The sequence below is a fragment of the Paralichthys olivaceus genome, chromosome 1 (assembly GCF_024713975.1).
Source record: "Paralichthys olivaceus isolate ysfri-2021 chromosome 1, ASM2471397v2, whole genome shotgun sequence".
Classification (NCBI taxonomy): Eukaryota; Metazoa; Chordata; class Actinopteri; order Pleuronectiformes; family Paralichthyidae; genus Paralichthys; species Paralichthys olivaceus.
In genome coordinates this window covers 10756904-10784096 of record NC_091093.1, presented here as the reverse complement: position 1 = coordinate 10784096, position 27193 = coordinate 10756904, and the positions used below count along the sequence as shown (strand labels likewise).

The 27193-nt window shown below is 41.2% G+C and overlaps 1 protein-coding gene across 4 annotated transcripts in view; it reads right to left on the bottom strand.

Moving 5' to 3' along the window:
- LOC109625136 (SH2 domain-containing adapter protein F) overlaps positions 1–2502 on the bottom strand; it is a 98192-nt gene extending 95690 nt beyond the window's left edge. For all 4 annotated transcript variants that reach the window (XM_020080242.2, XM_020080241.2, XM_069518984.1 and 1 more), the window contains exon 1: positions 2071–2502. In XM_020080242.2, the coding sequence (XP_019935801.1) occupies positions 2071–2502 (432 nt within the window). The remainder of the gene's footprint in view (positions 1–2070) is intronic.
- Between the last annotated feature and the right edge of the window lie 24691 nt (positions 2503–27193).

Here is a 27193-nt window from a genome sequence, read left to right as displayed (position 1 = left end):
CCAAGGTCAGACACGTCCAGTTTACAGACAATACCGGGGGTGGTGTGAATGGGAGGGACAACCTGTACAACGGGAACAAAAACCACCAGTATTCTCTATTTTTCTCATCACACCTCCGCTTTTCTACCACAGCTTTTTTTTAATTTAGCCTTCAGCACCTGACAAAAACCCATAAACCTTTTGGACATACTGCTGTAGTCCACCGTATGTCAATAATCATCTGGCTCATCTGCGACCCCATTCAGAGCACTGCGTACAAATGTATTTAAACCATTCAATATAATCATCTGCCTTTCTGTTAGAGCTAAGTGGAGAAACAGGAGGGAGCAGAGGGCACTGTCCACCCGACTGAGGGCGATCCAAACAAGCGTCAATTAACAAGAGACAACTATAATCTGTTTAATCCGCCTGAACAGCTGCAGTGGCTGGGTGACATTTGTAAATTCTGGTTTCCTGTCTGGTTTGCTGAAAAAAGATAATGTTATATATGAATACTTAACTTGCAAAACCAGCTGACAGCAGAGGTTGCTTTATGAGCTTTACTCTACTCCCTCATCTCCATGTTGAGGGCATGTGGGGAAAACATACATGACAGTAACAGTGGTGTTTTGTGTGATCCAAAGTGGGGCGCAAGAAAAAAAGTCTTCCTTCACAAAACACTCTTGTGACAGGTTGCAGACACTGTAGCATATGAATCCCAACGTTGGGCTAAAACCAACTGCGAGCTCGCCACAGGATACAAGTCAGGTGTGAAAGCAAACAGGAGGAGGAGGTGGAAGTAACAGGAAGGTGAAATCAAGATGACCGCGAAGATTCTGGAGCACGGTCGTGATTGAAGGCGTGATCCGAGGGGGAAACAGTGGCGCACAGTGTGGGTTTCTTCCTCCTCTGTGCATGAGCAATGCACCCAGACACTCACACATTCCTCAGCGGGATCACACTCATCATACAGTATGTCCTTAACCCCGCTGACACCGACGCATCTCAGGTTTCTCCAAATGAACCTGCTGTGTGAATTCCTGAGAAGCCTGATGTGACAGCGTGCTCGGAGGCACAACCTGCCTGTGAGTCTCCACACTCACTTTGTGCTGATGGGTGTACAATCAGCTCCATGCAGGGGCCCACAATTTAGGGCGTTAAATTAAATTAAATTTAAAAAAAGCAAAAGGCACAAGATTTGAGCTGAGTCAGAGGAGCGTGCAGAGAGAGGCTCAAATTAGAGCCATACATCCATAGACTCATCACAAGTAATTTCCCCCTCAAGGCAGCAGGCATCACTGCAAAAGGAGAACATTCCCTAAATTGATCCGTCTAGTTAAATAAGATTAGATTAAAGTTAAATTACAGACACTGTGGGTAAGTGCGGATCACGCTGCTGCTCCTGCACAAAGGCACACTCACTTTTCACCCAGTGGGGCACTGTTTAACTTCCACAGCCAGTGGAGTGGAACACAGTTTTCTGTGCATTGGAAGGTAGATGAGATACTATGATGTGTGTCAACAACAGGCCTGCTCCCTCACTCCCTGCTGCACCGCTCTCTCCATATGACACAGGCGGATGTCGCAACAGCAGCCGTTGCTGTGCTGTGACAACAAGTTCTGCAGGTTGGAACGATTCACTTTTTTTTTTCTTTTTTTTTTTTTACACACTCCATGCTTTTTCTTTTTAGACCGAGAACTTGAGGCAGAGAACTATCAGTATTCCTGTGAGTTGTCAAACCTGGAGAATCGTGGAGACCCAGTTAGGGGATGTGTGGTGGGAGAGTAACCTCTTCAGGGTTGCCAGGTAACTTATCAAGTCAGTGGGGAAGTTAGCGAGCAAGTTGAATGATTGACTCATATAAAGTTTATTTTACTTCTCCTTCATCTCTATAAACGTGCTTTTAACACATAGCTTTGAATTGAGTGTTTATACTCTCTTATGTTCCTTGTATCCTTTTCTTTTAAATGATGTTCTGCTTTCTTTGAATTGTATCATATGTTTGATTTGGATTTGTAATATGAAATGTGCTGTACAAATAAAGTTATTATTATTATTATTATGGATGTTTAGGACCAAACTTCGCTCACCTTCTCCTTGTTCTCGTGCTCCGCCGGAGGTGAAGTGGGAGATTTAACGCTCCCGACAGCGACAGCCTGTGTGACGGTGACACCGCCGCCCGGAGCCGGGCTGCTCTTCTCGATTGTTTCCACCTTGATGAGTCGGTGCTTCGGCGACACGTACTTGGTGTCCGGCGACCCCACCGCGTTCAAGCCCGGCCCGAACGAAATGTTTCCGCCGGGAGTGTACGGGTCCTCGAAGTCCAGCTCCTTCTGAAGTTTGTAAGCAGCGAGTATGTCCGGCTGAGCGGGACTCGGGAAGGTGGCGGCGGAGCTCGCCTGCTGGAAGCCAGGCGCACCGGGCACACCGGTGTGACAGTGCCTGTAGTCCGGCTTCGGAGGCGCCGGAGGGGGTGCTTTGGTAGTTTTGAATCCTAGGTGCTCCTTGAACCACTTGGCCATGCTGCCAGTGCATCGCTCACAAGTCAATGAATGTAGTTTACTTCCACCTTTCCTGCCGGCGGAGCCCGAGTCTGTTCGTCCGGGGGGGAAAAAAGTAGGATCCCCGGGTCAACCGCGGCCAGGGCTCCGGGCAAGGTGCGGGAGCGTGTCGCCGGGTTCGTGCGGCTGGAGAGGAGAGGGAGGAAAAGTGCGGCAGCCCGAGAGAAAGAGAAAGAGAGACCACGGGCAACTGTGTTAGTCACTCACACACACACATTTACTCAAACACACCCAGTGACACACACACACCCAGTGACACACACACGCTGCACTGACTGTGGCTGCTCGCTTCTCGTAGGTCTCCACACCACGGACATGGAGGAACACGCCCCCGCACACAACCTGCCCTCCCCACCTGAGAACACTCACCGCCCCCTACCGGCCGTGCGGAACTCCGCTGAGAAAACACCAGTCACCGCAGCAAGAAAAATAAATAAATAAAAAAGAATGATTTGTATTATTATTTTTGGTACTGCTATCATTAACATGATTAATTCTATGAATATCACTCTTACTATGTTCACGATAACAGTCTGACAGCTTAAAGGTACAATGTGTAGAATTTAGTGACATCTAGTGTTCAAATGTCATGTTGCAGCTGAACACCCCTCACCTCACCCTCTCCTTCCAAACATGAAAAAGAACCTGTGGTGAACTTCAGTTGTCATAACAACTCAAAAGGTGTTCAGTTTGTCCAGTCTGGACTACTGCAAAAAAAACATGGCGGCCTCCATAGAGAGGACCCCCTCGAAGTAAATAGAAAGTATTTAAATATAAAGGGTCTTTTCTGGGGTGAAGAAAACTACAATTCATATAATTTAGATGAAACGAACTAGTTAAAACATCATCAGAATTATTCTACATTAAATATCTGCCAATAGATCACTTTCACCTAAATCTTACACACTGGACCTTTAAAGGATTTAGGAAGACCCATCAGCAGAAACTGGATATAATGAAATTGATGTATTATCTGTTATCATATATTATGATGATGTGTTCATCAGTGTATGATAAAACCTGAGAGTGAGTCGTCAGGAGCAGGCCCACTTCCACTGAGTCCGCCATGTTCTATTTTGTGACAGTAGCCCAGCATGGACAAATGAACCCCTCGCTCTACGGTGAGTCATTCACTTTTGTGTTTGTATCTTACCTGAGGGCCACCACAAAGTGTCCAAAACATTTGGAAGAGGAGGGTGAGGAGGAGGGGTTTCATTTGGCTGAAATATGCAACCTCACTGCTACATGACCTGTAGTTACGCAACTGTTCCTGGTCTCTCTCTTTCTTCTCTCCCCTCTTTTCCATCCATCTCTCCTCTCTCCCCTGTTTTTCTCCACTCACCCCAACCGGTCAAGGCAGCTGTCCACCCATAATGAGTCTGGTTCTAGAGGAATCTTCCAGTTAAAAAGGAGTTTTTTTTCCAGTCAACTAAGTGCTTGCTGGCTTTGGGAACTGTAGAGTTTCTCTAAATTACCCACTGTTGGTCCCTCCATTGTAATAGATTAGAGTAATTAAAATATTCATGCATGAATCATTACCCATTTAGACTGGTCCGTTTGATTTATGTTGCATCTAAAATACCTGTATATGCATTGATTAAAAGAATAAAAACTTGTAAAATAAAATTCTTCTTCCCATACCTACATTAAACTACATCACTTCCAAAAATGTAAACTATGAAAGCAGAGCTCGGTGCTTAAAACAACTTCAGGTCAATGTCTTCCCAGCCAATAACACTCAAGGGTAAAACGTCCTCTGCTCATTGTCCTCATGTCCAGATGGCCACTGCTGACCATTTTAATTGCAAATTGCATTGCAAATGACCAGTGGAGAGGGAGGCTGGAGTCTGCATTAACAGTGGACACTGTTGTAGCTCGGTTCATTATACAAATCCACAAGCAGGTTATAGAGGATGTGAATTGTTCAAAGCAACAATACAAGCAAAACATCTCTACTTAAGTTGTTTTTCAATCCAGAGGGTCACGGCTTCACATTCTAAATACTAATTGTATTTGCAATCAGAGGACAGACGAGAAAAAAAAACCCATTTCCCCCTCCTTCCCTTCCTGGAGACATATTCCAGCAGCAGTCTGCATTAACAGGAGTCATGGCTGCAGAGCAGTGGGTTTTTATGAAGCAATATTTCTCTTTAATAACACCACACACACACAGCCTTGAGCGAGTCACAGTGAACAGATCAGAGTTTAACCCTGACAGGCTCCCGGGAGAGAAAACAACATGCTCAGGAGATCAGAACAGAATCTGCCCTGAAATTCTGCCGTCATTGCACTTTGGGCATTCACAGAGAAATTTGACCAGTGCAATTTCGTTGCACTTTAAAGGAATGATTTCACCCCACACAGCCATCAGGCTAATCTGTTTAACTTGTGTATCATACATTAAAGCTTTAAAACAAAAGATGAGGGGAAATGGGTTTAGATGGCCCTTAGTTTATTGTGGCACTAGTCCTTTGTTTTGTAGCCAGTTCTGGGGAACAAAACAATCTCTCAGACACAAAAGAGAAAAGTGCGATCCAGCTCTCACGTGCTGTTTTTCAGGGCTGCACTTCTCTGTCACTGCTGCATTAATCTGAGATATAAATATTGCTGGAGCTGCAGGGTAATAGCCTGTCTCTCGCTGTAGGTATTAGAGGATCTGCGGCAGGAGCAGGTGTGTTATTTAGGTTACAGAGTCTGACTCACATCACAGATCTTTTATTGCATTGCCACAATTGCATTTGCCAATTTCCTCCAGCTGCCATTACTGACACCCTTTAAAATGCAAATCCCGTAATCCACTACCTCGTAGGATACAAATAGTCCTCTTAAGTATCCTACGCAGGCACACTTCTTGCCAGAGAGGATTAATGTATAAATGTATAGGACTCGGAGACTATCACCAGACGAAGAAGAAAAAGACATTTTGCAGTAACAAGTGGAATGTTGTGTTTTTCCAGAGCTTGCCTCGAGTGAGGATTGTCATTTACATCAGCAGTGTGCAATGAATACGCAAAGTTGCAGACTTTTTCAGTTTTTTCTTTTTTGTCAGTATATGATGGTGATGTCATTTACATGCATGCACCCCGATCTCTTTAGAAAGTGTTGGATGTTGTAATTTATATCACGCTACCTTTAGAACTGGTGCAACTGCTCATACACATGGTCATCAGTGTGTCTAAGAAGGAAACAGTTAACTACCTCTTCCTGTCCGTTTGTTTAATGTTTGGTTTGTATGTTTGTTTGCTTGTTTGTTTGGAAGGATGTGTGAGTAAGAGAAGAACCCATACAATTTTGGTGCAGATCCAAATCAGGGGGTGGATTCAGGATTTTTTTTTTTTCATTTTCTTTAACATTGTGAGATTGGGTGTTTTTTCCACATTTTCATTGATTTCTTGGAGTATAATTTACGGATCTTGATGAAAAAAATCAGGGACATTTAAGAAACTGCCTAGGTTCAGGGTGTGCAATTTAGTGCAGCATGATTTACTGCTGGGCCTTAGTGGAGGTATGTGCTCAACTGAGTGCCATTCTAGTTTTTATTGCAAAAGCTTTATGAGGCCAATTACCACAATAGTGATAATCTAGTTTTATAATCTAATAATCCAGTCTGATGAAATTTAGTCCCAATAGCTACAAAACATGATCATCAGAGATCTGGTAGAGACGGCTTTGTATCGTAATGAGACCTTCCTGGTTAAATAAATAAATAATAATGAATTAACTGTTACCTGCTGTCCCTATAGGTTGCATGGCAAACTTTCTTTCCATGCACAGTATGTGTCAGTGAGTGGGACTGGTATGTAAAGGGATTTAATTTTGAAAGCATGAAGGCATGTACAGAGCTCAGCTAAGATGACAGCTCCGGTCTGCTGTAGGTGATTGTTAATACCTTCATATTTTGCTGCACAGCTCAAGTGTTTGACGTGCTATGTGAAACATGTCACATGTTTATTTTCGTGGCTTCAGGGTTTTCCAGGGCTCTGCTGGAAGTTATTCCACAGAGGGACCAGGTGGTATCACGAGGAGGAGTGAGGAAATTGGGGAAATTATTTATCAGAATAGATATGTAGATAAGAAATGACATATTTCAGGGCAAATCAGTGCTTCCTAACCGATGTATTATCTGGTTTCCTTTCTGCAGTGTTCTACTGATATAAGTATTTAACACTCTCACATGCTGCATTTTACATTATTACTATATTTTTCACACCACAATTCAGATACTTAGTGTTGTAGTATGCTTTCAACTCAGTTATGCCTTGTTTTCTTGCCTCAGTGGGAAATTGTGCATGTGTCACATTTAGCATTTACAATAGAATGACTCAGAGACACCGGTAAAAGTTCAAATTAGTTCACCGTTCGGAAAAGCCGGGGTTATGTCAGGTCAGGAGGGTGTGGCAGGGCCTCAAACGTCACAAGAGTGGGAAAGACAGACAGAGCGTGAATGAACTCAGGAATGAACTGTGACACAGGACGCTTCTGACTGTTAGAATAATACAGTATTCATGTGCTGTTTTGTTGCATAACTACTGCACCAGGCTGAAGGAAAAGTGTCACCAAGTTCAGCTTGTCGACTACAGTGGCTGTAACTGTGTCGAATTATGCAGCAGAAAGAGATTTACTGTACGTGACGAAATGCAGAGCAAACAACCAAAGCACGTTGTACAAATGGATATTTTAGTTCATTTTGTCTGATGTCTTTTCACAGAGTAACAGAGGAAAGCCCTGTATGATAACACACTAATGTACTGTAGAGAAATAATATTAATATTAGAAAATACATTTGGCTGCACTGACACATGCTGAAAAAAAACCATTTAAATTAATCTTTGGGGATCTATGATCTTGCCAAAATGTCAACAGAACCACATCACTGGTGTTAAGATACATTTTGCTTTCACATATACAATAATCAGGAAAATGTTTAGCCAATAATTAATGAATCCATTATCTATGGCACTTATCCTTTGAGGGTCGCAGGGGGCTGGAGCCAATCTCTGCAGACACTGGACGAGATGCAGGGGACACACTGGACAGGTCGTCAACGTCTCACCAGGCCAACACACAGAGACAAAGAACCATTCACACTCACATTAACACCAATGATCCATTTTATAGTCGCCAATGAATGTGGGAGGAAGCCGGAATAATGGGAGGAAACCCATCAAGACATGGGAGAACATGCAATAGGTTTCAATCCTTTTTAGTTGTAATAGAATGACAAACAATATGTTTTGGAAAGTCAGTCACTTTGTCTGCTTTAGTTTTTCTGGTTTTCTCTCCTTTTGTTCATGCTCACAGTATTCCCATGTGGACACACATACACACACACACACACACACACACACACACACACACACACACACACACACACACACACACACACACACTCAACTTCCTCACCACTATGGGTTATTCTAATGAATTCTTATTTTAACCCGATGTGGCTCCTGTAAATCATCCAAATGCACTTTCAATTTGTGCTTTTTCTTACACATTCATTATTCATCAAATATTTATACCCTGTCTAGTAATCACGCACAGTGGTGGTCTCCATGGAAACATGATTAACTGATTTAAGCATTTGCTGGACATTTGAAGTTAAAGCTACAAAAAGATGTAGGCTTTGCATCAGGTGCTTTTTCCCCTTTTGATATTCAAACATTTAGTTTTTTTATTCAGGTGTGCAGCGGGTTTAAACATTTTTGATGGCATAAATTTCTCCAGACTGTCAACGACTGTATCACTGAGGTCCTTAAACAAGGAAATCAATATGTAATCGCTCAAGGAGACAGCAGAGGACTGTGGTTACACTGAGGCGCGTCCACCACTTCAACTGAAGGAAACAGTTTGAAGAGAATAAACAAGAAGTATACTGAATAAAAATTTCTGCTTTCTGAAGGTTTAATGGAGAATAATCTTTTGGCAGCTACATGTAGCTGCATTCAGGTAAAAGTTGGAAATAAGGAACAAATGTAAAGCCCTCCCAGGAGCCTTTTATTCTGAATTCATTTTAATTCCATATTAATCATGACTAGCAATCAATATTTGGTTTTTTTACTTGTAATTTATTCCACACATAAACAAAACACATGCAGATTCAAACATAAAAATACTAATTTCCATTCATATCAGTCTCAATCCAATCCAACTGCCTGTCTACTGTGATCATAACATATTCCTCCCATATAACATTATATCATCACATTACTAAATCTATAACAGAACTTTAACTACAATAAAAAATAACTATGCCTAAAAGTTTGACTTTATTTATTTCAATTACATATTAAATTTCCATGTGACTTTATCAACTAAGTTTAATATGAAAGGTCACATTTAGTGAAGTGTTTCTAGTGGCTTGATTAAATAAAGTTAAACTTAATCAAATGACTCTCAAGTTATTAGATTTATTCACACAAACTCAACATGGTGGAGACCACTTCAATAAATGTCACCTTTTATATTGAAGTGATGTAATCACATTTGTAGAGCACGCTCTTCACTTATCTTTGAGTAGTCCACTGCACCAAATAGGTGCACTCACAACTGTATATGTATATACTTATGTGTCTATTTGTATCTTGTTAGTTAAACTCCAAATAAAAGAAATCAGGGCCACATGTCCACTCTACCATATATGAAGACTTCAAGCATGTCATTCATTTGACTTCTCCTTTTCAGCTGCATCTCCACCTCATGTCTAAAGTGGATATTTAAGGAAGTAATGGATTTTAAGTGTTTACTTTGATCAGCCGTTTACTCTATTTCACTGCAAATGTGTGTTTGACCTTCAGCATATAAAATGTTCAAGTGCATTGCCTGAGTGATGGATATAAAACTGATGTACACCCACAGTATCAACACAAAACCCACACAGTAGAGGTCAGAGCACTGTGTCGTATCTTGCCAGCTGTTCTCTAATAAAATCCCTGTGTTCCTCCACCCATTGTGTTTGAGATGTGTGTGTGGATCAATCTTCCCCATTTCTTCAGTTTGATTGCACAACTTTGTTTGCTCTCCTGTGTCTGTCAATCAAAGTGCAAGCTGGGATCTTTAAAGCCAGCTTCTATAGCTTCTCATCTGGCAGCGGCTGTCACCGTTGCCTGTTCCAGAGAGTCTCACTGCTGCAGAGATGAAGTGAGGTACTAAATGGGTGCCTCCGCTGTGAAGGAGGACAAGAACAGATCACTAATCTGATTTATGTGTGTGGTCCTCCACCTTCGCTCGGATGCAGGTGCGCATAGATATGAGCTAAACATACATTCACTGTTTTATTACAGGCTTTGATGGCGACAGTGGAAACAGGTGCAGTATATTGAAGTGCAGTGAAGCTTGACCTCTGTCTAGTGGAGCTCTTTATGTGTCTTCACCCAGTCGTGGTAGATTTTTCTCATCCACAGAATTCATTAAAACAGCACAACATGTACTGAGTCAGAGGCGGAAGAAGCATTTAGATCCTTTGCCTAAGTAAAAGTACTTGTGCCATAAACGTACTAAATCCTGTATTAAAAGTTTACTAAAGAAAAGGTATAGTGATATTCCCAGTCAAACTCTCAAGCAAGTTCTCATTATGGAGTATTTCACTGTTGTTATTACATTTCATTAATATTACCTTTGCCAAAGATGTTATGTTTTCAGCTCTGTCCAAATTTTGGGGGCTGATCAGGAAAAAAGATTCGATCCAGGAATCTTTCTTCACTTTCTTTAACTTTGATTTGTCGACATTTTCAGTTTTCCCAGGAAATAATCAATGGATCTTGATGAAAGAAAACCTATGGAACTGACATGAATGTGTAAAATTTGGTGCCCTTGAATTCAAGGAGACTGTTGGGTCTTGGTGGAGGTGTGGAGTATAGGCTGCAGTTAATGGTGCGATTACTTGAAAGCCACATGTTTCTGACAGCTGTAGCTAGTACCAGTCAATATACATAAAACATGACTCTTAACCTTACATTATATAATGCAGTTTAAATTAGCTCTACCTTGACCAGTTAAAACATTAAAACCTGGCTTTCAAGTTATCACACCAGTAACTATGGCACGCAGTAGCCAAGAGTGCACACCTCCACCAAGGCCCCACAGTCTCCTTAAATTCAAACTCCACAAAAATTTTACCCTTTCATGTCTGTTCCATAGGATTTTTTAGGGAAGCAGAAATGTTAAGGTGCAAGCTGTACAAACCTCAGTACCAAACTTATAAACTTACTTTCACCGACACAGACGGTTAAGTTTAGATTTACTTTGATTCTTATCAGTCCTCAATAGTTCTGGTTCACTGTAATGCAAGAATGGGCACAAACATTTCCTCGCCTTCATCTCAACGCAGATACTGAAGCAGAGTAAGGAACAGCGTTGTTTGGTTGGTCTGATCTGATATCAGTTGATGTGTACTTAAAGTTAATAAACTGTGTTTGATATGCAAGTATCATGTTGCTGTTATGTATTTATTTTACTCTTCTACTTTACTTTTCACCATCACACAAATGCTCAGATTTTTTAAATGAAAAACAACACTTACAATGTTAAAATGTGTACTGTGTGAATTCACTGAAAATAATGGCTCCACATGTGTTCAACATAACACATGCACTAAGAAGAGTGCATGTTGCCACAATGTGATCTAACATGAGACTAATTGACTTTATTTATGTTATTGATCCTATCGAGATTAGCCCTGATATTCAGAACAAGACTTAGTATTGATTGATACATACTCATGTATTGATCCTTTTACTATACAGCAGAGATGTCCACTTATATAATAAATCGACATACATTAATTCTACTGAGTATTCCTAAACTAAACCTCGCTTATTCTGCCCTCCTTTTCCTTAAAGGCACATTTCTAACTTATTTACTAAAGTTAATATTGAAATTGTGCTGTGTTTGAGGTATTTAATCAAATCCTGATGTTTACAGCCTGCTGGTGTCCTTTATATATTAAATCAACAACTGTGTAGGATTTGTCTCCTGCTGCTTTGCATGCTCAGTTTGTCTGGAGCCAGTGCAGCCTCAACCCGGTGGGAAATGTACTGTTTGATGCATGCATTAGAGACATAGCACAGATCCAGGCTGAAATGACTTAATTTTTAATGGAACTATCCAAAGTATTTTCCTGTTTCTACTCAGCACTCCTTATTCCTCACACTCTTAACACACATCATGAAATGCTGTTGCAGCAGGGTAAACAGAGTGTCTGCAGACAGGCTCAGCAAGAGAGAACAGATGTAATCTCAGGTGTTAGATGTTAGCCGAGTTTGACCCTTCCTCAATGGCAGCTCCTCTCCCCTTTTAGCAGTTCCAGCTCAGGGCAGTCCTCTGATTGAATCGAGTCGTGCTGGTCTCTCCCTCTTGTTTGCTCTTTTTACAGATCTAACAGCATGTAATAGTAAAACTTGCAGCCTTGTCAATTATTTACGCTGCTAAATATTTTCTGCCGGCCTCACTTAAACAATTCTTCTGTCACTCTCCTGCAGGGGCCTAGAAATTTGTTGACGTGTTACCTTTTGAACCCGGCTAAGTGTGTCACCCAGTTTGATCGAATCCACAGTGTCCAACTGTGCATAATAAGGATTTGCTGCCTATTAACTTGGATCCAATAGTGCGGCCTGAATGATTAAGATGCAGCATATATCCTAAGTGATTTATTGTCTTGATGAAGACCATTAAAGGACAGGGAAGTAATGGAATTCTGATTTGCACTTTTTAAAAGATGGATGACGTATCTAAATGTCATCTGTCCTAAATAATGAAAAATATCAGAAACAGTCTTGCATTTAAAGTACAGTTGTACCCCTCAGAACAGATCTTACTATGACGACAACATGCAAAAATATGTACATGAAATGCTACTGCTTGCCTTTTGTCCAGCACCACCACACCATTTCTCCAAATGTGTCCTCCCTTCATTGGCTGCCAGTTAAAATTAGGATAAATTACAAGATTCTTTCAAATACCCCAGTTATATTACAGAGCTGGAGGGACCAGTCACACATACACAATCATATCAGTGACAGTAAAAAAAAACATTCTCTTTCTTTGGCCAGCAAATCCACAGTGTAGCATTGCACAGAGCTCAACTTTGGTAAATGTTTTATTCACTTCTCATTCGAGCATATGTGATCTAACGTCCTGTGTTCACAGCAGTAATCTAAGATCTTCCAACTTGCTGGTAGTTCCAAAGTTGGCAACTAAGGTTCAATGGACTTTTGCCATCAGGACCTTGAGGCTCTGAAATAATTTGCCTGACAAGTTAGACTTGCCAGCGCTGTACCTGTTTTAAAATTATATAAAACATATTTAATTGTAGTGCCATTAAATGCCTATTTACTGCTTTTATTTTTCATCCCCTTTTTTTCTTAACTTGTTTTGTTCTTTGTTTTATTCTTAGGTATCTTGTATAATACTGTGTAGCTTTGTTTAGATAAGTGCTACCGAAATAAAGTTTTATTATTTTTATTACAAGAAGGATGACAGTGGTTTAGAATCACAGTTAGGGATGTGAGTGTATGCTGTATGACTGTGATGGATCAGAGCAGCATGGTTCAAAAGACTGCCTCTTCACTCAGTGTGACACGGTCAATGGCCTCCGACAAATGAAAATTGAATGCTGGCGTTCTTGTCTCCCTCCTCGCTCTGCCTTTGTAATGCACTGCTGGTATTCAACAGCATATTTGCACAGCATGTGCATGTGTGTGTGCGTGTGTGGGTGGGGTGGGGGGTGGGGGGGGGGGGGGGGGTGCTGGTTGTCAGTTGATTTGGATGATGTTATCTATTGTGAGGTTACATTTTCGCCCGTCTATTTTTATAATTTTTTTAAATCTGAATTTGTCCTCATTGGGTCATTAAACCTCAAAATGTATCCAGTAAAACTCCATAGTTACATATAAAATTTCCACAATGGATGATCTTCTAGTAATAATAATTATCTGCACATCTTCCCTCCCTCCCTCTCCCTCCGGTTCTCGCATCAACAAAATGATTATTTTGTTGGTCGTGCTTCACTTGAATACGATTTCATTATTCCAAAGCACAATTACCAAAGTGAGAATTACACTTAAACTCATATTGATTGCCTTTGCTGGAGGCATCCTCGTTTTCTTTTTCATTTTAATTTTGATTTCCTGTGTCGTTCTCAGACAAAGAAAGTCTCCAGCTGTGCCAGTAAACTGTGGCTGGTGAATTTGGCAGTTTTAAAAGCCAGTCTCATAGCAACCTATTAGTGCCAGTGTTATTGGTGTGGTGGATGGTGAAGCGGGTTCCTTGGCCCTGGTTGAACATAGAGGGGGAGTTATGCTTGATGGCGGAGCTGCAGGGAGTTGTAAAGAGTTGTGGAGACTCTCTGGGGTAATTCCTGCTGAAATGCTCTGTGCTGCAATTTTGTAGGTCTGTAAAAGATGAGAAATGTTACCCGGCGGCTCCTTGCATTACTGTTATTGTCATGCTAATGTGCATGTGTCAAAACCAATAACAGGCTGATTGGAGTTTTGATGTCTTGTCAAAGCCCAAATTGGTGATGAGTGTGCCCTGGATTATTTCTTGACTGACATCTTTTCATCTTAATGGCTGCCTGTTTCCTTTTTGCTTTGCGTGGTAAAATGCACACATCCAAACAAAGTATTCAGCTGCAAAACTGCAGCATGCGCAGCCTCCCCTGGTCTTTGTGTACATTGATGCAGGCTGCCAGGAAGCAAGAGAAAACAAACACCATTGATTGGCCCGCTCGATAAGTAATTGCCAAAGTGATACTGGATTGACGCACAGCGTTTTGAGGCCTTGTGGTTAAGAACTAAACCAGGAAACATTTTCATAATAAATACACCCTGGTGATTGCACCAAGGTTGCAGCTCACCATTGCAAGTCATAAACATCCTTCAACTATCAGCTCCAGAAAATGACCTTTACCATAATACAATGATATACAATACAAGATATTCTCTTGGCTGTATTTGGGCTTCCCCTACAGGTGGGAGGCCTATCTGAAGGTCGCTTTTCCAGAAACTCAGAAACTCCTGCGTGTCCCTGGCTGGGGCAGTCGCAGGAGGCTTAGGGGCGCCTTCGTCCCCCGAAGTTCAGGGTCATAAATACGAGTTGCTTTCAGAACCTTCCCACGCACACAACTGTATGTACACACATGCATTTTTTGCCAAGCTGATGGAGCAGAAGAGTTATCGATTTTCAAGTATTATGTGCATCTAACCACATCAAATTGTTTGGCTAACTTGCTAAACCTCTGGGCTAGCCTGGCTTCTGATGATAAACTAGCAAGTCAACAACTTCATTTACACACTTACACAGACCAACATTAAGCAAGCAGAACAGCACAAGACAGGAAACAAGTATGATTGACCTGTCAAGTAACAACAACACCAGGTGGCTACCTGTCCTGCATCCTTTGGCCTCTTTTAGCTCTCACCAACGCTTCGATATTCCCCTTTCATCTGTCAATTTCTCATTTCCTTGTTTCCTCTTCAGTTTCTTCGGTGGCTCATGATGTCCACACTTAAAATGATGAACTGTCGCTAGCTGCAATGTTCCAGCACGGGACACGGGAGTTACATAGTGCAGTTCCAGATGTCCAGGGAGCGCAATGGCAGCCATGCAAGTTTCTGTCCCATCAAAATCATTTTAAGGCTGTGATTTTAAGGTATAAAAACTACCTAGAGTTGCTTTAATAGAAAGTTAGCTTATGTTTAATATCCTGAAATCTAAAAAAAAAAAAAACCTGTTGCCACTGTGGTTTTATTAATTATATATTGATGTCTTCCTTTTGTTTTAATGTTGTGGTTGACTTACTTCCCCGAATCCAGTATATCAATAATTGTGTGTCTTGTAATTGCTTATTGATTCAACATATTCAATGTGGCTGTGTAACTTTTTTTTGTGCTAAATTCCCCTTTGGAAGACCATCTCCCTGCAGCATGATACAATCTTCATTCTCTGTTTAGAGGTGTAGAAAACATTTATTTGTCATCCAGGTGCATAATAACTATCATTAAAGCTCCTGTGGAATTTGTCGAGCACTAGGAGACATGGACAGTTTATCGTTTACATGCGGAAACATTGCCTGAGACGTGAAGAACTGCAGCTGCTGAAAGAAATCTGCTGTGAGATTTCCACATGCCACTAAATATGAACATCCAGCATTCCTGAGTACCTTTATAACACCTTCCCAGACAAATTAGACACAGCTCAGTAGCACTCAATGGCTTCACCCGTGGGAAATTATCACAAGACAATGAGCTTCTCATCTTCATTTTATGTTCTGAGGAGGGAAATGGATAGAACGCATGTGAGGCAGGAAAGAAAGAGCCCTGAGACTTCCCTTTAAGAAGCAGGAGAGACTGGCGGTATTCGACAATCACAGCTCTGTGAATGATAAGTAATTTTCTCGTGGGTTTGTCAGAGCACAGCAGCGGATCCCTGAGACTCCATAGAAGTGGTGTTTTTAGAGGGATGATTACATCCTGAAGATGAAGGATGTGTGCCGGGTAATGTAGGAGACAGGAGGATGTCCAGGCTGCTGAATGGCTGACGACGTGTCACTGGCAGCCTCATTACACACAAAGCACGAGTTAAACTCCTTATTCCGTGGCATGAACTGTAGACAGGTAATCTCTATAGTCCCGCTCAATTTAACTGCAGGATTCACATGCCTTTCTTCTAGGTGGAGGATCTAGCCCTCAATCCAAACTATAAATGAAGACATTACACAAAGAACAAGTGCTGAGAATCTATTGAACACCCCATACTCTGAGGTGCACAGACATAAAAAAGATGAATCCACCACTTGGGAAAAGTCAAAATCCTGTAATGATATTCAGCACATCCAAAAACTGAAACCCATCTTACTTTGGAAGGCATTTTACTGCAGCTCATCTTCGGTGTCAGCGTACAAAGGTCTAATTTGCATGTGATTTTGGAATGGAGCAGGCAGACAGCGCCAAACCCTGTTATCCAGACGCTCTGACCTGTTTCAAACTGATGACCCAAACAATCCAGAACACATTTCCTCAGCTACAATGGTCCAGTGACAGGATGGAGACGACAGTTCAAGTCCTGAGTCAGAGTCTGTAAAAATGCAAATGTCCGACTATGAAACTCATCAATGTAGAAAAAGAAAAAATTAATATAGCTACATTTCTGAAATGTGATGATTTAATATCATTTTAGATTACTGTATCTGGTTGGATGAGGAGAATGAGCAATCAGAGTAAAAGTGTTTTTTTGTAAATGGTAAAAAATGGGCATTTTTAACTGTGACTTTTTATCGATCAACCAAGAATTATTGATTTTGTAATGGCTTATGTTCTCAGGATAGAGTCAATAGTAAATACCTTTGTGACGCTGTACTTAAGTAAAGAACAGCAGTGCTAAACTCAAACTAAAGCATTCTGACATGCTCAATTTTTGGGGGTGTTTTATTTGGCAGTTTTTCTAAGTAGTGTTTCCTCAATCGCCACCTGGTGGCTGGCTGCAGTATAGGTCATAAACCTCGCCTCCCCCGTCATCACAATGACATTTGTTCAAGTGCTCATTTTTCAGGTATATTTGGTCTTAATTAGTTATTTACTGTCATAAGTAAAAAACATCTTGATTGACAGCTCCGACTTACTCACGATAGGTTGAGCACGTGTATTGGCAGGACGTTCAAGATCACTGCTGACTCAGGCTTCAAATGCATAAGACGGCTGTGTAAGTAACCAGGAGATTTTGGCATAATTTCTGGATATTCCAGTCTGAGCTGAAGTGGTAGCTGATGTTGATGCCATAGAGCCATGCAGCTAGTGTGAAATCTAACATGGCTGATTTCACAAAGCATCCAGACCTCTAGCAGGGCAACTCAACTAAAATTCATCCTTACTTAACACAAGTTAACAGGCAGAGAATTGAATGTCGCAGGGTTCTAGTTTGTCTCTTGAGGCTCTTGCTCTAAAATATACAGGTATTGTTAGCTGATTGGAACAATGTATGAAAAGCAAAATGTACTCCCACCTCCCCAGTGACATCTGCTCCACTGATTTAAGTCAATTCAATTTTTATTTTTACAACGCAATATCATGAATCACAGATTTGTCACTGTACAGCACACAGTGAGCGTGTGAGCACACCAGGCGATCATATATTTCCCATCGGAAAAGCCAGACTTCTTTTCTCTGAGAAACAGTAACCTTGGTAATAACCAGTAGTAGTTTATTGGATGTACAGTATCTTTATGTGCAGTGGTGAGCTGCGAGAGCTCCAGGCAGTTGTCTTGTCCTTCCTATGCTCTCTGACTATTATCACTAGGCAGCTATAAATCTGGGCAGTTAGGGCTGATGCAACCATTGGAAAAGCTCTGAGCAACGACCAAGGAGAGAACAATGTCACCAGTGTGTCTGACAGGTAGAGTGATCAGCAGGGATGATGATGATGATAATGATGATGATGATGATGATGATGATGATGATGATGATTGTCACTTGAATTTCCTGTATTGTTTGTTTCCCACATTTAACAATATTATCACATGTATCTACTTTGCGTCAGTGCTTCATAAAGATACAATGCCTATTGTGTGAAATATCCAAATACTAGATGTCATTTTAAGGCTATTACATGGATTCCTTTCAGACATGTTTCTGTGGTATTGAGCATGATGCTATGAGCTATCTTTGGAAATCTTGGAACCTTGACATGAATTCAAAATACAGTTATGCAGATTAGAACAGAGCATTCATAATGATTTTGATGCAACAAACCCCAATTATTCTCTGGCAGGAGTTCAAGACTTCATAGTAAAAATATATCAAACTTATTCAAGTTAATATACTGAAAAGCAAAATCCTATTCAGACTAGAGTAGACTTGGAGCTTATGATTTGGACCACAACGTCTGCTCTTAATGCAAAACACTCTACAGCCTCCAGATAACGACATTAGAAAATCTGCAGGAATAACTTAAACTCCCAGTTGCACAACTGGACCCAACTATATGGGCTGAAGTTTATTTTGTGACATGTCTGTAACTGAGACACGGTCAAGGTCAAAACAACAGTTTCCCAGTTTCAGACTTGTTAAATCAAAAGAAAATATATATTGAGGTGTCTTTGGCGTCTGGATCAAAATGACTAAAGCATTTATGCCCTGTGACAATTAAATTGATGCATCTTGCAGTGATGTCTATACAACCCTCCAGGATGCATTAGGAAGTCAATTAACCCAGCAGGGTTTAGCGCACGAAAAAACTAGGAGTTATTTAGCTTGTGCCTCAGCCAGCTTCAGCACAACAGAGGGTGAGTTTTAAATGGAGCGGAGCATACCTTCTTCTGTCTCCCTCAGGATACCATCCCTGTGACAGCTCCTCCTCTGAGAGAACAAGCAGCCTGTATAGAAAGTTCTGGGAACAGCAGAGTTACTGACAAACAGACTGTAAGAGAGAGAGACACGGAGTAACTAGGTTTACTGTGCTAAAAATATCCACCAGTACAAAGTTATCCACCGCTGTGAGGCAATGACCTTTGTGTTTTCTGCTCAAATTAAAACTATGGCAGAAAATATTAAGAAAATCAAGACTAATACAGGACAATGCTGAGGATGAAATGCTGCTGCCGCAATTACCGCTGCAGACATTTGACCAGACACTGACCCATACAGTGCAAGACTGGAACGACAATAGGAGATGCATTAAACAGCCCATTCTTCCCATGCGGTGCTCAATTTTATCATCCCCCTCCAATGGTTGTAAGCCATGTCCCGTCTTAGCAAGCGTAATTAACACCCTGTGATAAAACCCAGCCCCGAGGGAGCTGTCCACTCACAATATATTTAATTGAAGTAAATGATATAAAAGGATAAATTGTGAGTTACACGGAGCTGCCTTGACCGAAGGGTTCAACCATAAAGTATAACTCAAGGCACAGTCATCTTCTTTGTAGCAATCATTAAATCAAATGGTTCCAGGCACTAAAAACCAGGATCCGGACCTCCTACCGCCTCTTCCCTAACAGTTTCCTGTGCATGTGTGTGCACGTATATGTGTGCTTGTGTAGCGTTTTTTGTCAACCAGTTCATTTTAGTGCTGGCGTGTGTGTGTCTGTGCATCTCTTCATGCTAATAAGTCACTGCTGACAGTCTGCGCTCACCTCTCTGCCCTGCTCTGATCAGACCTCTGACAAAGCATCGCAGAGGTCAGGGCGTCAGCAGACAGGCCGCTGGCTTTCTGATCCACTAACTGCATCAGCATGCACATACACACACATCCATGCAAATTCAGGTGAACAATTTTAGCCCGCGCCCACTCATACACGCACATACACAAATACAGTATGCAGAGCCACACACAAAGGAAGATGGACACATACAATCCCACATTTAGCAAACACACACGTGCGCACACACGCTCCCATACTTCTCGCATATCAAGTGCTTCTTTCACACTTCTGCCTCAATAAAACCAAGAGGGTCCAATCAAAATACGAGTAAGATGTTTGTCAGTGTATCATATTTACATCTTCTAATTCTAACATCTGTTTCATTCTCCACGCAAGATTTGCAGACAGAGGTTACATCTAAATACCAGGTTAATGAGAAGTTTTGTTTAGTCATGAATCACAGGAACAAAAAAAAGCAATTTTTTAAATAGTTTTTGTGTTTTCTTAAAATCATCACATACAGAAACCTTGCACAATGAATCTAAATGTATGTAATTTGTAGAAAAAGAAGATAAAATGGAGTCGAGCAGTGCGGATGGTTTTGTGTCCTCTCACTTCTTGAAAAAGAAAACATTGGGTCCAGGAGAATTTCATGTTCTGATTAAGGAACTCTCTGGAGTGCCTTGGACACACGGCAAGGAGGCAAACTGAATCTGTTCTGAAAACTGAAATGAACATTTCGGAGCTGGTCTGTAAACAGGTTGGTGTGCAAAGACCTTTAGGAGTGGTTTGAGCTCACTACTCAGTCCAACAAAATGAAAGGTTTTTAATTATTTTTCAAAAGAAGCAGCCATGGAACCACAGAAAATAAACCGGTTGACATACTAATTAATTAAATCAGTGAATGAGAGGAGGGTCTGAGACCCTGGAACATTTATGAATGAGGCTGGCACCAGGTACAGATTCTGCTGAAGTAGATAAAAAAGGAAATGTGACAGAATATGCTATTTCACAAAAGCTGTATTAATAGAATATTATCTGACTAATTTAATTTCACAGTGGGATTTCACAGTGTCCTGAAATACAGCTGGCACCGTTTGTTATCAACAATGACTTACAAAGCGTGAGCGGGTGAAGGGCCGATGGTGTGTTAAAGGTTACTCTGACGCGCGCCTCCAATATTTCACCTGCGACCTTCTGATGACAGTAAAACTTGTCTGAGCTTCCTGCCTGTCAAGAGAACTGCTACAGTGCAAAAGTCTGCTCAGCCGTCATCCACGTTATCTACTCTTCTGGCTGCTGCTGGCCTGATAGTTGAGCTACATCCAAATAACTAAAATACCCATGGTTTTATTACTGGCTAGGGGGCCTTTGGTGCATGTCTCCCTGGACTCATATCTTACTGTAGACTGCTGTTTAAAGAAAAAACACACATTACTCCTGAGATTCAATTTTATTCTCTCTTCCTAGAATAACAATATGTTTATAAAAAAAGGAATATATCCATGTTATCAGGGCTGGAACCAACAATGTCCAGTACATTGTGTATTTTACCCATGCTACTGCCAACATGATGTTGCCATATGGTTTTAAGTCAAATATTTTTACAACTTAAAGGCATGGTAGGTGATCTATTTTAGAATTATTTTGGTGTATCTCTTTCCAGTGGCAATTATTGAATCTAAAGCTCTCCAATCCTCTTCAATCCCAGATGAAATGATTGGAGGGCCCACCTGCTTGTAAAACCTACGTTTTGCAGTGCTGTTGCTAGGTGACAATAATAAGGGTGGGACAACCTGGTGAGGCAAATCACATCCTCCGAAGACTAGACCGGCTCATTTGGGAGGTGGCCTTCATAGGCTGTGCAGACTGTGTCCTGTGAGGGAGGTGGCCCCTGAATTGGGACACAGCTTAAATAGCTAAATAGCTTTGGTGAGACATTCAATGACATATGTGTTTTAGAAGCATGGTTCCGTAGGAAAGGGATCATTTTTTAGCATGAAGCTCTATCGACCCATTCTCCTTAATTATTAAACTAAATAAAGTTAAACCTTTTAGTCTGTAAAATAGCCACAGAAAATGATGATACAAAACCAAGGAATATATGGAATCCTCACTTTCAGAAAATAATTATGACATGAAGTGAACCATTTGATCAATGTAATTTTTAACAAATGGTTTTGATCTAATATACTTATTGATGAATTTCCTAATTGCTACATCTTTAAGTCCTATACAGTTACAAACATCATGTCAATCCGTCCTTCGTAAATCTGTGTGCATCTGTGTGTGTGTGTGTGTGTCTGTGTAAACATATGTGTTTGTATGATGAAAAGTGCACACTCAGGAAAAGCCATTATGTTTACTAATGGTAAAATGATGTCAGCGAGGCTTTTTGAGCCACTTAGCTCTACAACCAGATCAATATCGTAGCGTTGGGATTATTTTCACTGTCCACATCTCATTTTAGGGTTAAGTCCTGCTCATCACTCACAGTTTAATGTATGTTTCTGCAGCATGGAGTCGAGCAGAACAGTTGTTTGGGTCAAACAACCTGATTAGGTGTAGTGGCTGTCTATTAGAGCATTGATTATTCAGTCAATCCGGTTGAGATCATCAGCTAAGTGGAGCGACACATCAAACTGAACATGGACCTGAATCTGCAGGGAATTTATTGTCCATGGAAAAGGTGAAACCTGGCATTTACAGCAGTTGTGTGAGATCTAGCTGAGCTTAAAGTTTCTATTTACACTAATCACATTTCCTTGAAAGAATCTGATAGCTACAGCACAAGGATATTTAGCTTCATTTCTGGATAGAGGGAGGGAGTGGAGATACAAAGTGGTTATCCATTATAGGTGAGATGAGTGAATACTAATTTCGTTTTGTGTAATTGATGCTATATAAATTTACTGCTCAAGAAGGTTGTTTCCAATAACACAGCAGAAGCAGGTGATTGATCCGATGTTTGGTTCACCAACAATCTAAAAATATTTGCTTTGCCAGGCAATCCGAGGAGGATCACGCTCTCCAGTGTTTGTTTACTCTTCGTTCCATTTTAGTTGTCTGTTTCTGACATTGTGTCACAGTGTTTATTTCAGTATCTTCATGCCTGCCAGCAGAGGCCAAGCAGCGATGCCATAGATCTTATAACATTGCGTATTTGATTCCTGAACCTCTGCCAAAGCCCCCGCTGCGCTCTGCTCCCATGCCTGTCCACCTTTTCCTGCTCCGTCAGAGATGAGAGAGGAATACAAATGTCTTCAGTCATTTTGAGGCCCAGCCTCCCAACTGCCCCCACCAACACCACTCCCCCTCCTCCCTCACTGCTCTACCCCACACCACCCCGCCCTACTTGCCTTATTTCTCCATCCCTGACTGCTCTCCCCCAAGGACAGCCAAAGACATTCTCCCGAGTGAGATAAGAGTGATTTCAGCCGACACAACACAGCAGTGCTCACACGGCCGTCAGCGGCAGCCGCCTGTGGGTGTAACTGGTGGAGCTGCACTGAGATTAAGGCATTGAATGCATATGTTTGGCTTGCTGTGTCACCACCAGCGATGTCTTGGAAAACCATCCACATTTGTCTTTCTTCATTAGTGACAGGAGCGAAAGGCAGTGATGTTTTAAAACACAACAGTTCAAAACACAGGGGGACTTGTCATATACAGATATATAACATGTGACCCAGGTTAAGAAGCCAAGGCTTGCAGCATGAATGATGAATGAATGGGACCTTGCCTCAATTGTCTGCGAAGCCACCAGCTGATGCATATTGTGTGTGAGTGGTTTTTCTTTTCATTATGTCCAAAACGTAGCCGACATACGAACGGCCTCAAGTGGATTTTCGGTGGCGTTGTTCAGAGGCGTGACATATACAGGCTCATTAGTCGAGCCTTTACGCATGAAAAGAGATATGTCAGTTGAAAATGATGTAAAGCACTGTCCACATACCTCCATGCGTCCTTTACATTGGTATAGTGTACCAATACACCCACTAGAGGGCAGCCCAGAGTCAAGAGTTCCCGACAAAAAACATGGCAGCCTATGCCTACTCTCTTAAGACAGTAAAAGATGTGAAGGAAAGTAACATAATAAAGATTTCTGTAGCTTCTTACTGACAAAAAGTTTACTGGTGAAATTTCTTCCTCTTGTTCTACGGTTGTCTCGATTGAACTATTAGCTACACTGCCCCCTATAATTTCTGGTGGTACTACACTGTGTTGTCATTTTTGTCTGTGTCAGAAAGCTTTGGGAGAAAGCAAACAAATACAGACAAAATTAGCCAAAAGTGCAATTTCCATATTTATACTTAACATTGAGTATGATTGAGCCCCACAGTTCTCATTAACATCGTTTTGATGCCAGCCTCAAGGTGGAACAACAGTACCCGTCCATGTCTTGTTCGTAGCTTTAACCCGGAAAAGCGAGGCAATGAAGTTGCAACATTCCCACCTTGAACATGCTGTATAAAAGAGACTCTCACCATTCAACTTGTTGAATTACTCTAATGACTTTAATCAAATTAACAGGATTCTGTCTGAAAGAAAAACAGCTAGAAACATGATTAGAACTGCCGCAGTTGACACGTGAACTCCAACATCATGAATTTGTATTTGTACCTGCGAGCAGTTCTTGACAGGAGATTTATAGGTTTTATGACCATCATCTACAAAGTTATTTGGCTGCAGAAGGACAAAGCAGAGAGAGGTGATTAAAAAGCAGAATGGAATGTCACACCTAATAGATACAGAGTCGGTCAGAGGAAATGGGAAGAGAGTGTGGGAGGAGGAAGGGACCGGAGAGAGGAGACGAGACAAAATGCAAAGGAAAAAAAACATCCATTTAAGTTCACACAAGTGTGTTTGTGCGTGCTCGTGTGTCTAACAGAGCATATCATTGCACGTGCGTGTGTATACTGTGTGCATCCACATGAGGGGCCTGTAGAGAAATTGGAGAGTGTGACTGGACGTGTTCTTGGCTCTCCCAATTTCAGGTGTAATTACCCAGACAGAAAATGAGAGGTAAGTAGTCTAGACAGAGCCCCCTTGAGTCTCCCTCTCTCAGATAATTCTTCCTTCTTCCTTACTCTCTACAATATTTACAGCTAAAGGTAGAGTACAGTATATACCATCTTGGCCATAACAAATGCAAGCATTATCATTATTATATCCATTGTTTTTAAAATGTAATATAGTAATGTTTTCATTCCACCTTGTGAAAACAGTTGAAACAGCTGCAGTAAATAAAGTATTGACAGTTAGATGTATAGAAAAATACATTTAGAAAGATTATGAGATGATAACTCCTGCTTAAATTACACACTTGAGGTTTGACTGGGATCTTATGAGGAAGCTTTGTTCTCACATTTATCTCTGCCTCTTATCTAGGCCATCTATGCACCCTCCAACACACACATGGGGAATACACTCTTTATTCTGTCTCACAAACTGGCCTCACCACACTGATGGATTAGGTTAAAGGTTAGATTAAAGAATACAGAGTATAGCATATGTATAGTACATTTTAAAGGCCATCTGCAGCCAAAAGTCTAATTTCAGAAAAATCCTACACGATTCAACAGTAACCTTGCACAGTATCCAAAAGTAATTTGCAACCTTTTCTCTGAGCAGACATATTGTCTTTGAAATTGTTTTGTGATATTTGTTTCATTTCATTTACCCTCATCAGTTGACAGCCTTCTTGTAACCAGCAGTAAGTGTGACTGCTGCCCCAGTACAGACTGCTTCAGCCACACCTGCTCTGCTGCCTGAGTGTGATTTGCTGCAGATTTGTGATCCAATGTTACAAATATTGTGTGGGTGGCACGACAGTGCAGCAACTGGAAGCTGCGTATATTCCACCCACTCCCTTCTAGATTTGGCTGCTGATCCTTTCTCTGAAGCATTTCCATGAAACAACACAGCCCTGGATCTGGCTACAGTTTGTACCTTACACATTCTTGACACACATTCTCTTTTGGCACTTGTAGATGTCTCTTGGTTGTACATGTTGGTGCCACAGGAAGTCCAGTTATAGTGGAGAACTGGGCAACTTCATCCTTGGCAAAACTCAAATTTTTTCATTCTTATGTTCTCCTGTTCAATCCCAGTGTTTTCGTTGCTACAGCCAAATCTTCTATAGTCATTCTAAACCACTCCAAAGAATCAGTGAAGGATCCACAACCATCACTTGCACTTTGCACAAACATATCTTTGGAGTGTGTAAATTTGGAGATTTGAAGAAATAGTGTCATAATTTTACAAGAATAAAATTGTACAATTACAGGATTGAAGTCAAAGTTGAAAATAAAATTGTAATATTGTGAGAATAAAGTTGTAATTTAACCAGAAACAATAGGTTACATTACAAGAATACAGAAAAGAGTTTCACTCGTTCTCGAGCCAAGATTTTGAACCAATCTCATAGTAAAACTATGACACCCCTTTGAATAACACACAGCCAACGATAAACTCACAGTTGGCCATGACCGAACATGTCCTCCTCTACAAAAGAGTCAATTTCCATGTTGTTCTTTCTTCAGAATAGACTCAGTTTCTTGCACAATCTAAATTCCTGATACTTAAGACAATGTGGTGCTGATGGGACAAACTATCAAATATTACAAAAACTTGCCAAGATTCCCCATAAGCCTCATTTCAAAACAGGCAACGGGGCGATGTTCGGATTTTACAATTACATATTTTGTTCTCATTATATTACAACTTTATTCTCACGGTCTTGTTTTTGTTCCTTTGAAAAAACCTGAAAGACAAAATAAATTGCTCTTAGCAACGACAACCTCGGCTTTTTTTTGTGCATGCATAATTTCTCTTGCCGGTCGAAATAGCATCATACAGAGCTGGGGAAGCTGTGATCAATTTAGTCTCCATGTTGTTATGAAGGCAACAACACTGTTCATTCAATTCCTGCAGGAACAATCATCAAAGAACGCACATACAAGAGCCTCATACCAAGTGTTTGGAACCTTTTCATCTCACTGCATGTGAGCAGTCATGTGCATATTAAAGCTATAATTTGAAATGACTGGTGTCCCGCCTCTTCCAGTATCTCAGTCTCTCCAAACTAATGCTGTAATGTGCTCAAACACTGGACTCGGAAATCTGTCGAGGGGGCCAGTCTGTGACATTTGCCAGTTGTAGGCCTCTTTGGTTGAGAGGTGAAGACCCTCTCCTGTCTCTGTCTCTTCGTACAGTTCAGCCTGGGCAGCGTGGATGGATGGCTCACTGTCAAACTGCTAAATCGTTAACCCTATAATATCCAGGTCTTTTGGCATTTGTGTGCAGATTGCCAGAGCGAGGTCGAAATGAAAGGAGACATCTTTAATAGCGTGACCTTCTCAGCAGACACCCCTCCTCTCTCTCTCTTTCTCTCTCTCTCTGTCACATCTCCCTCCCTCCCTCCCTCCGTCTGTCTGCATTCCCACTCTGTCCTTGTTTGTAACATTTCCCCACCTGACTGTATGGGCGGATTTGTTTGTGTGAGCATCCCTTGAG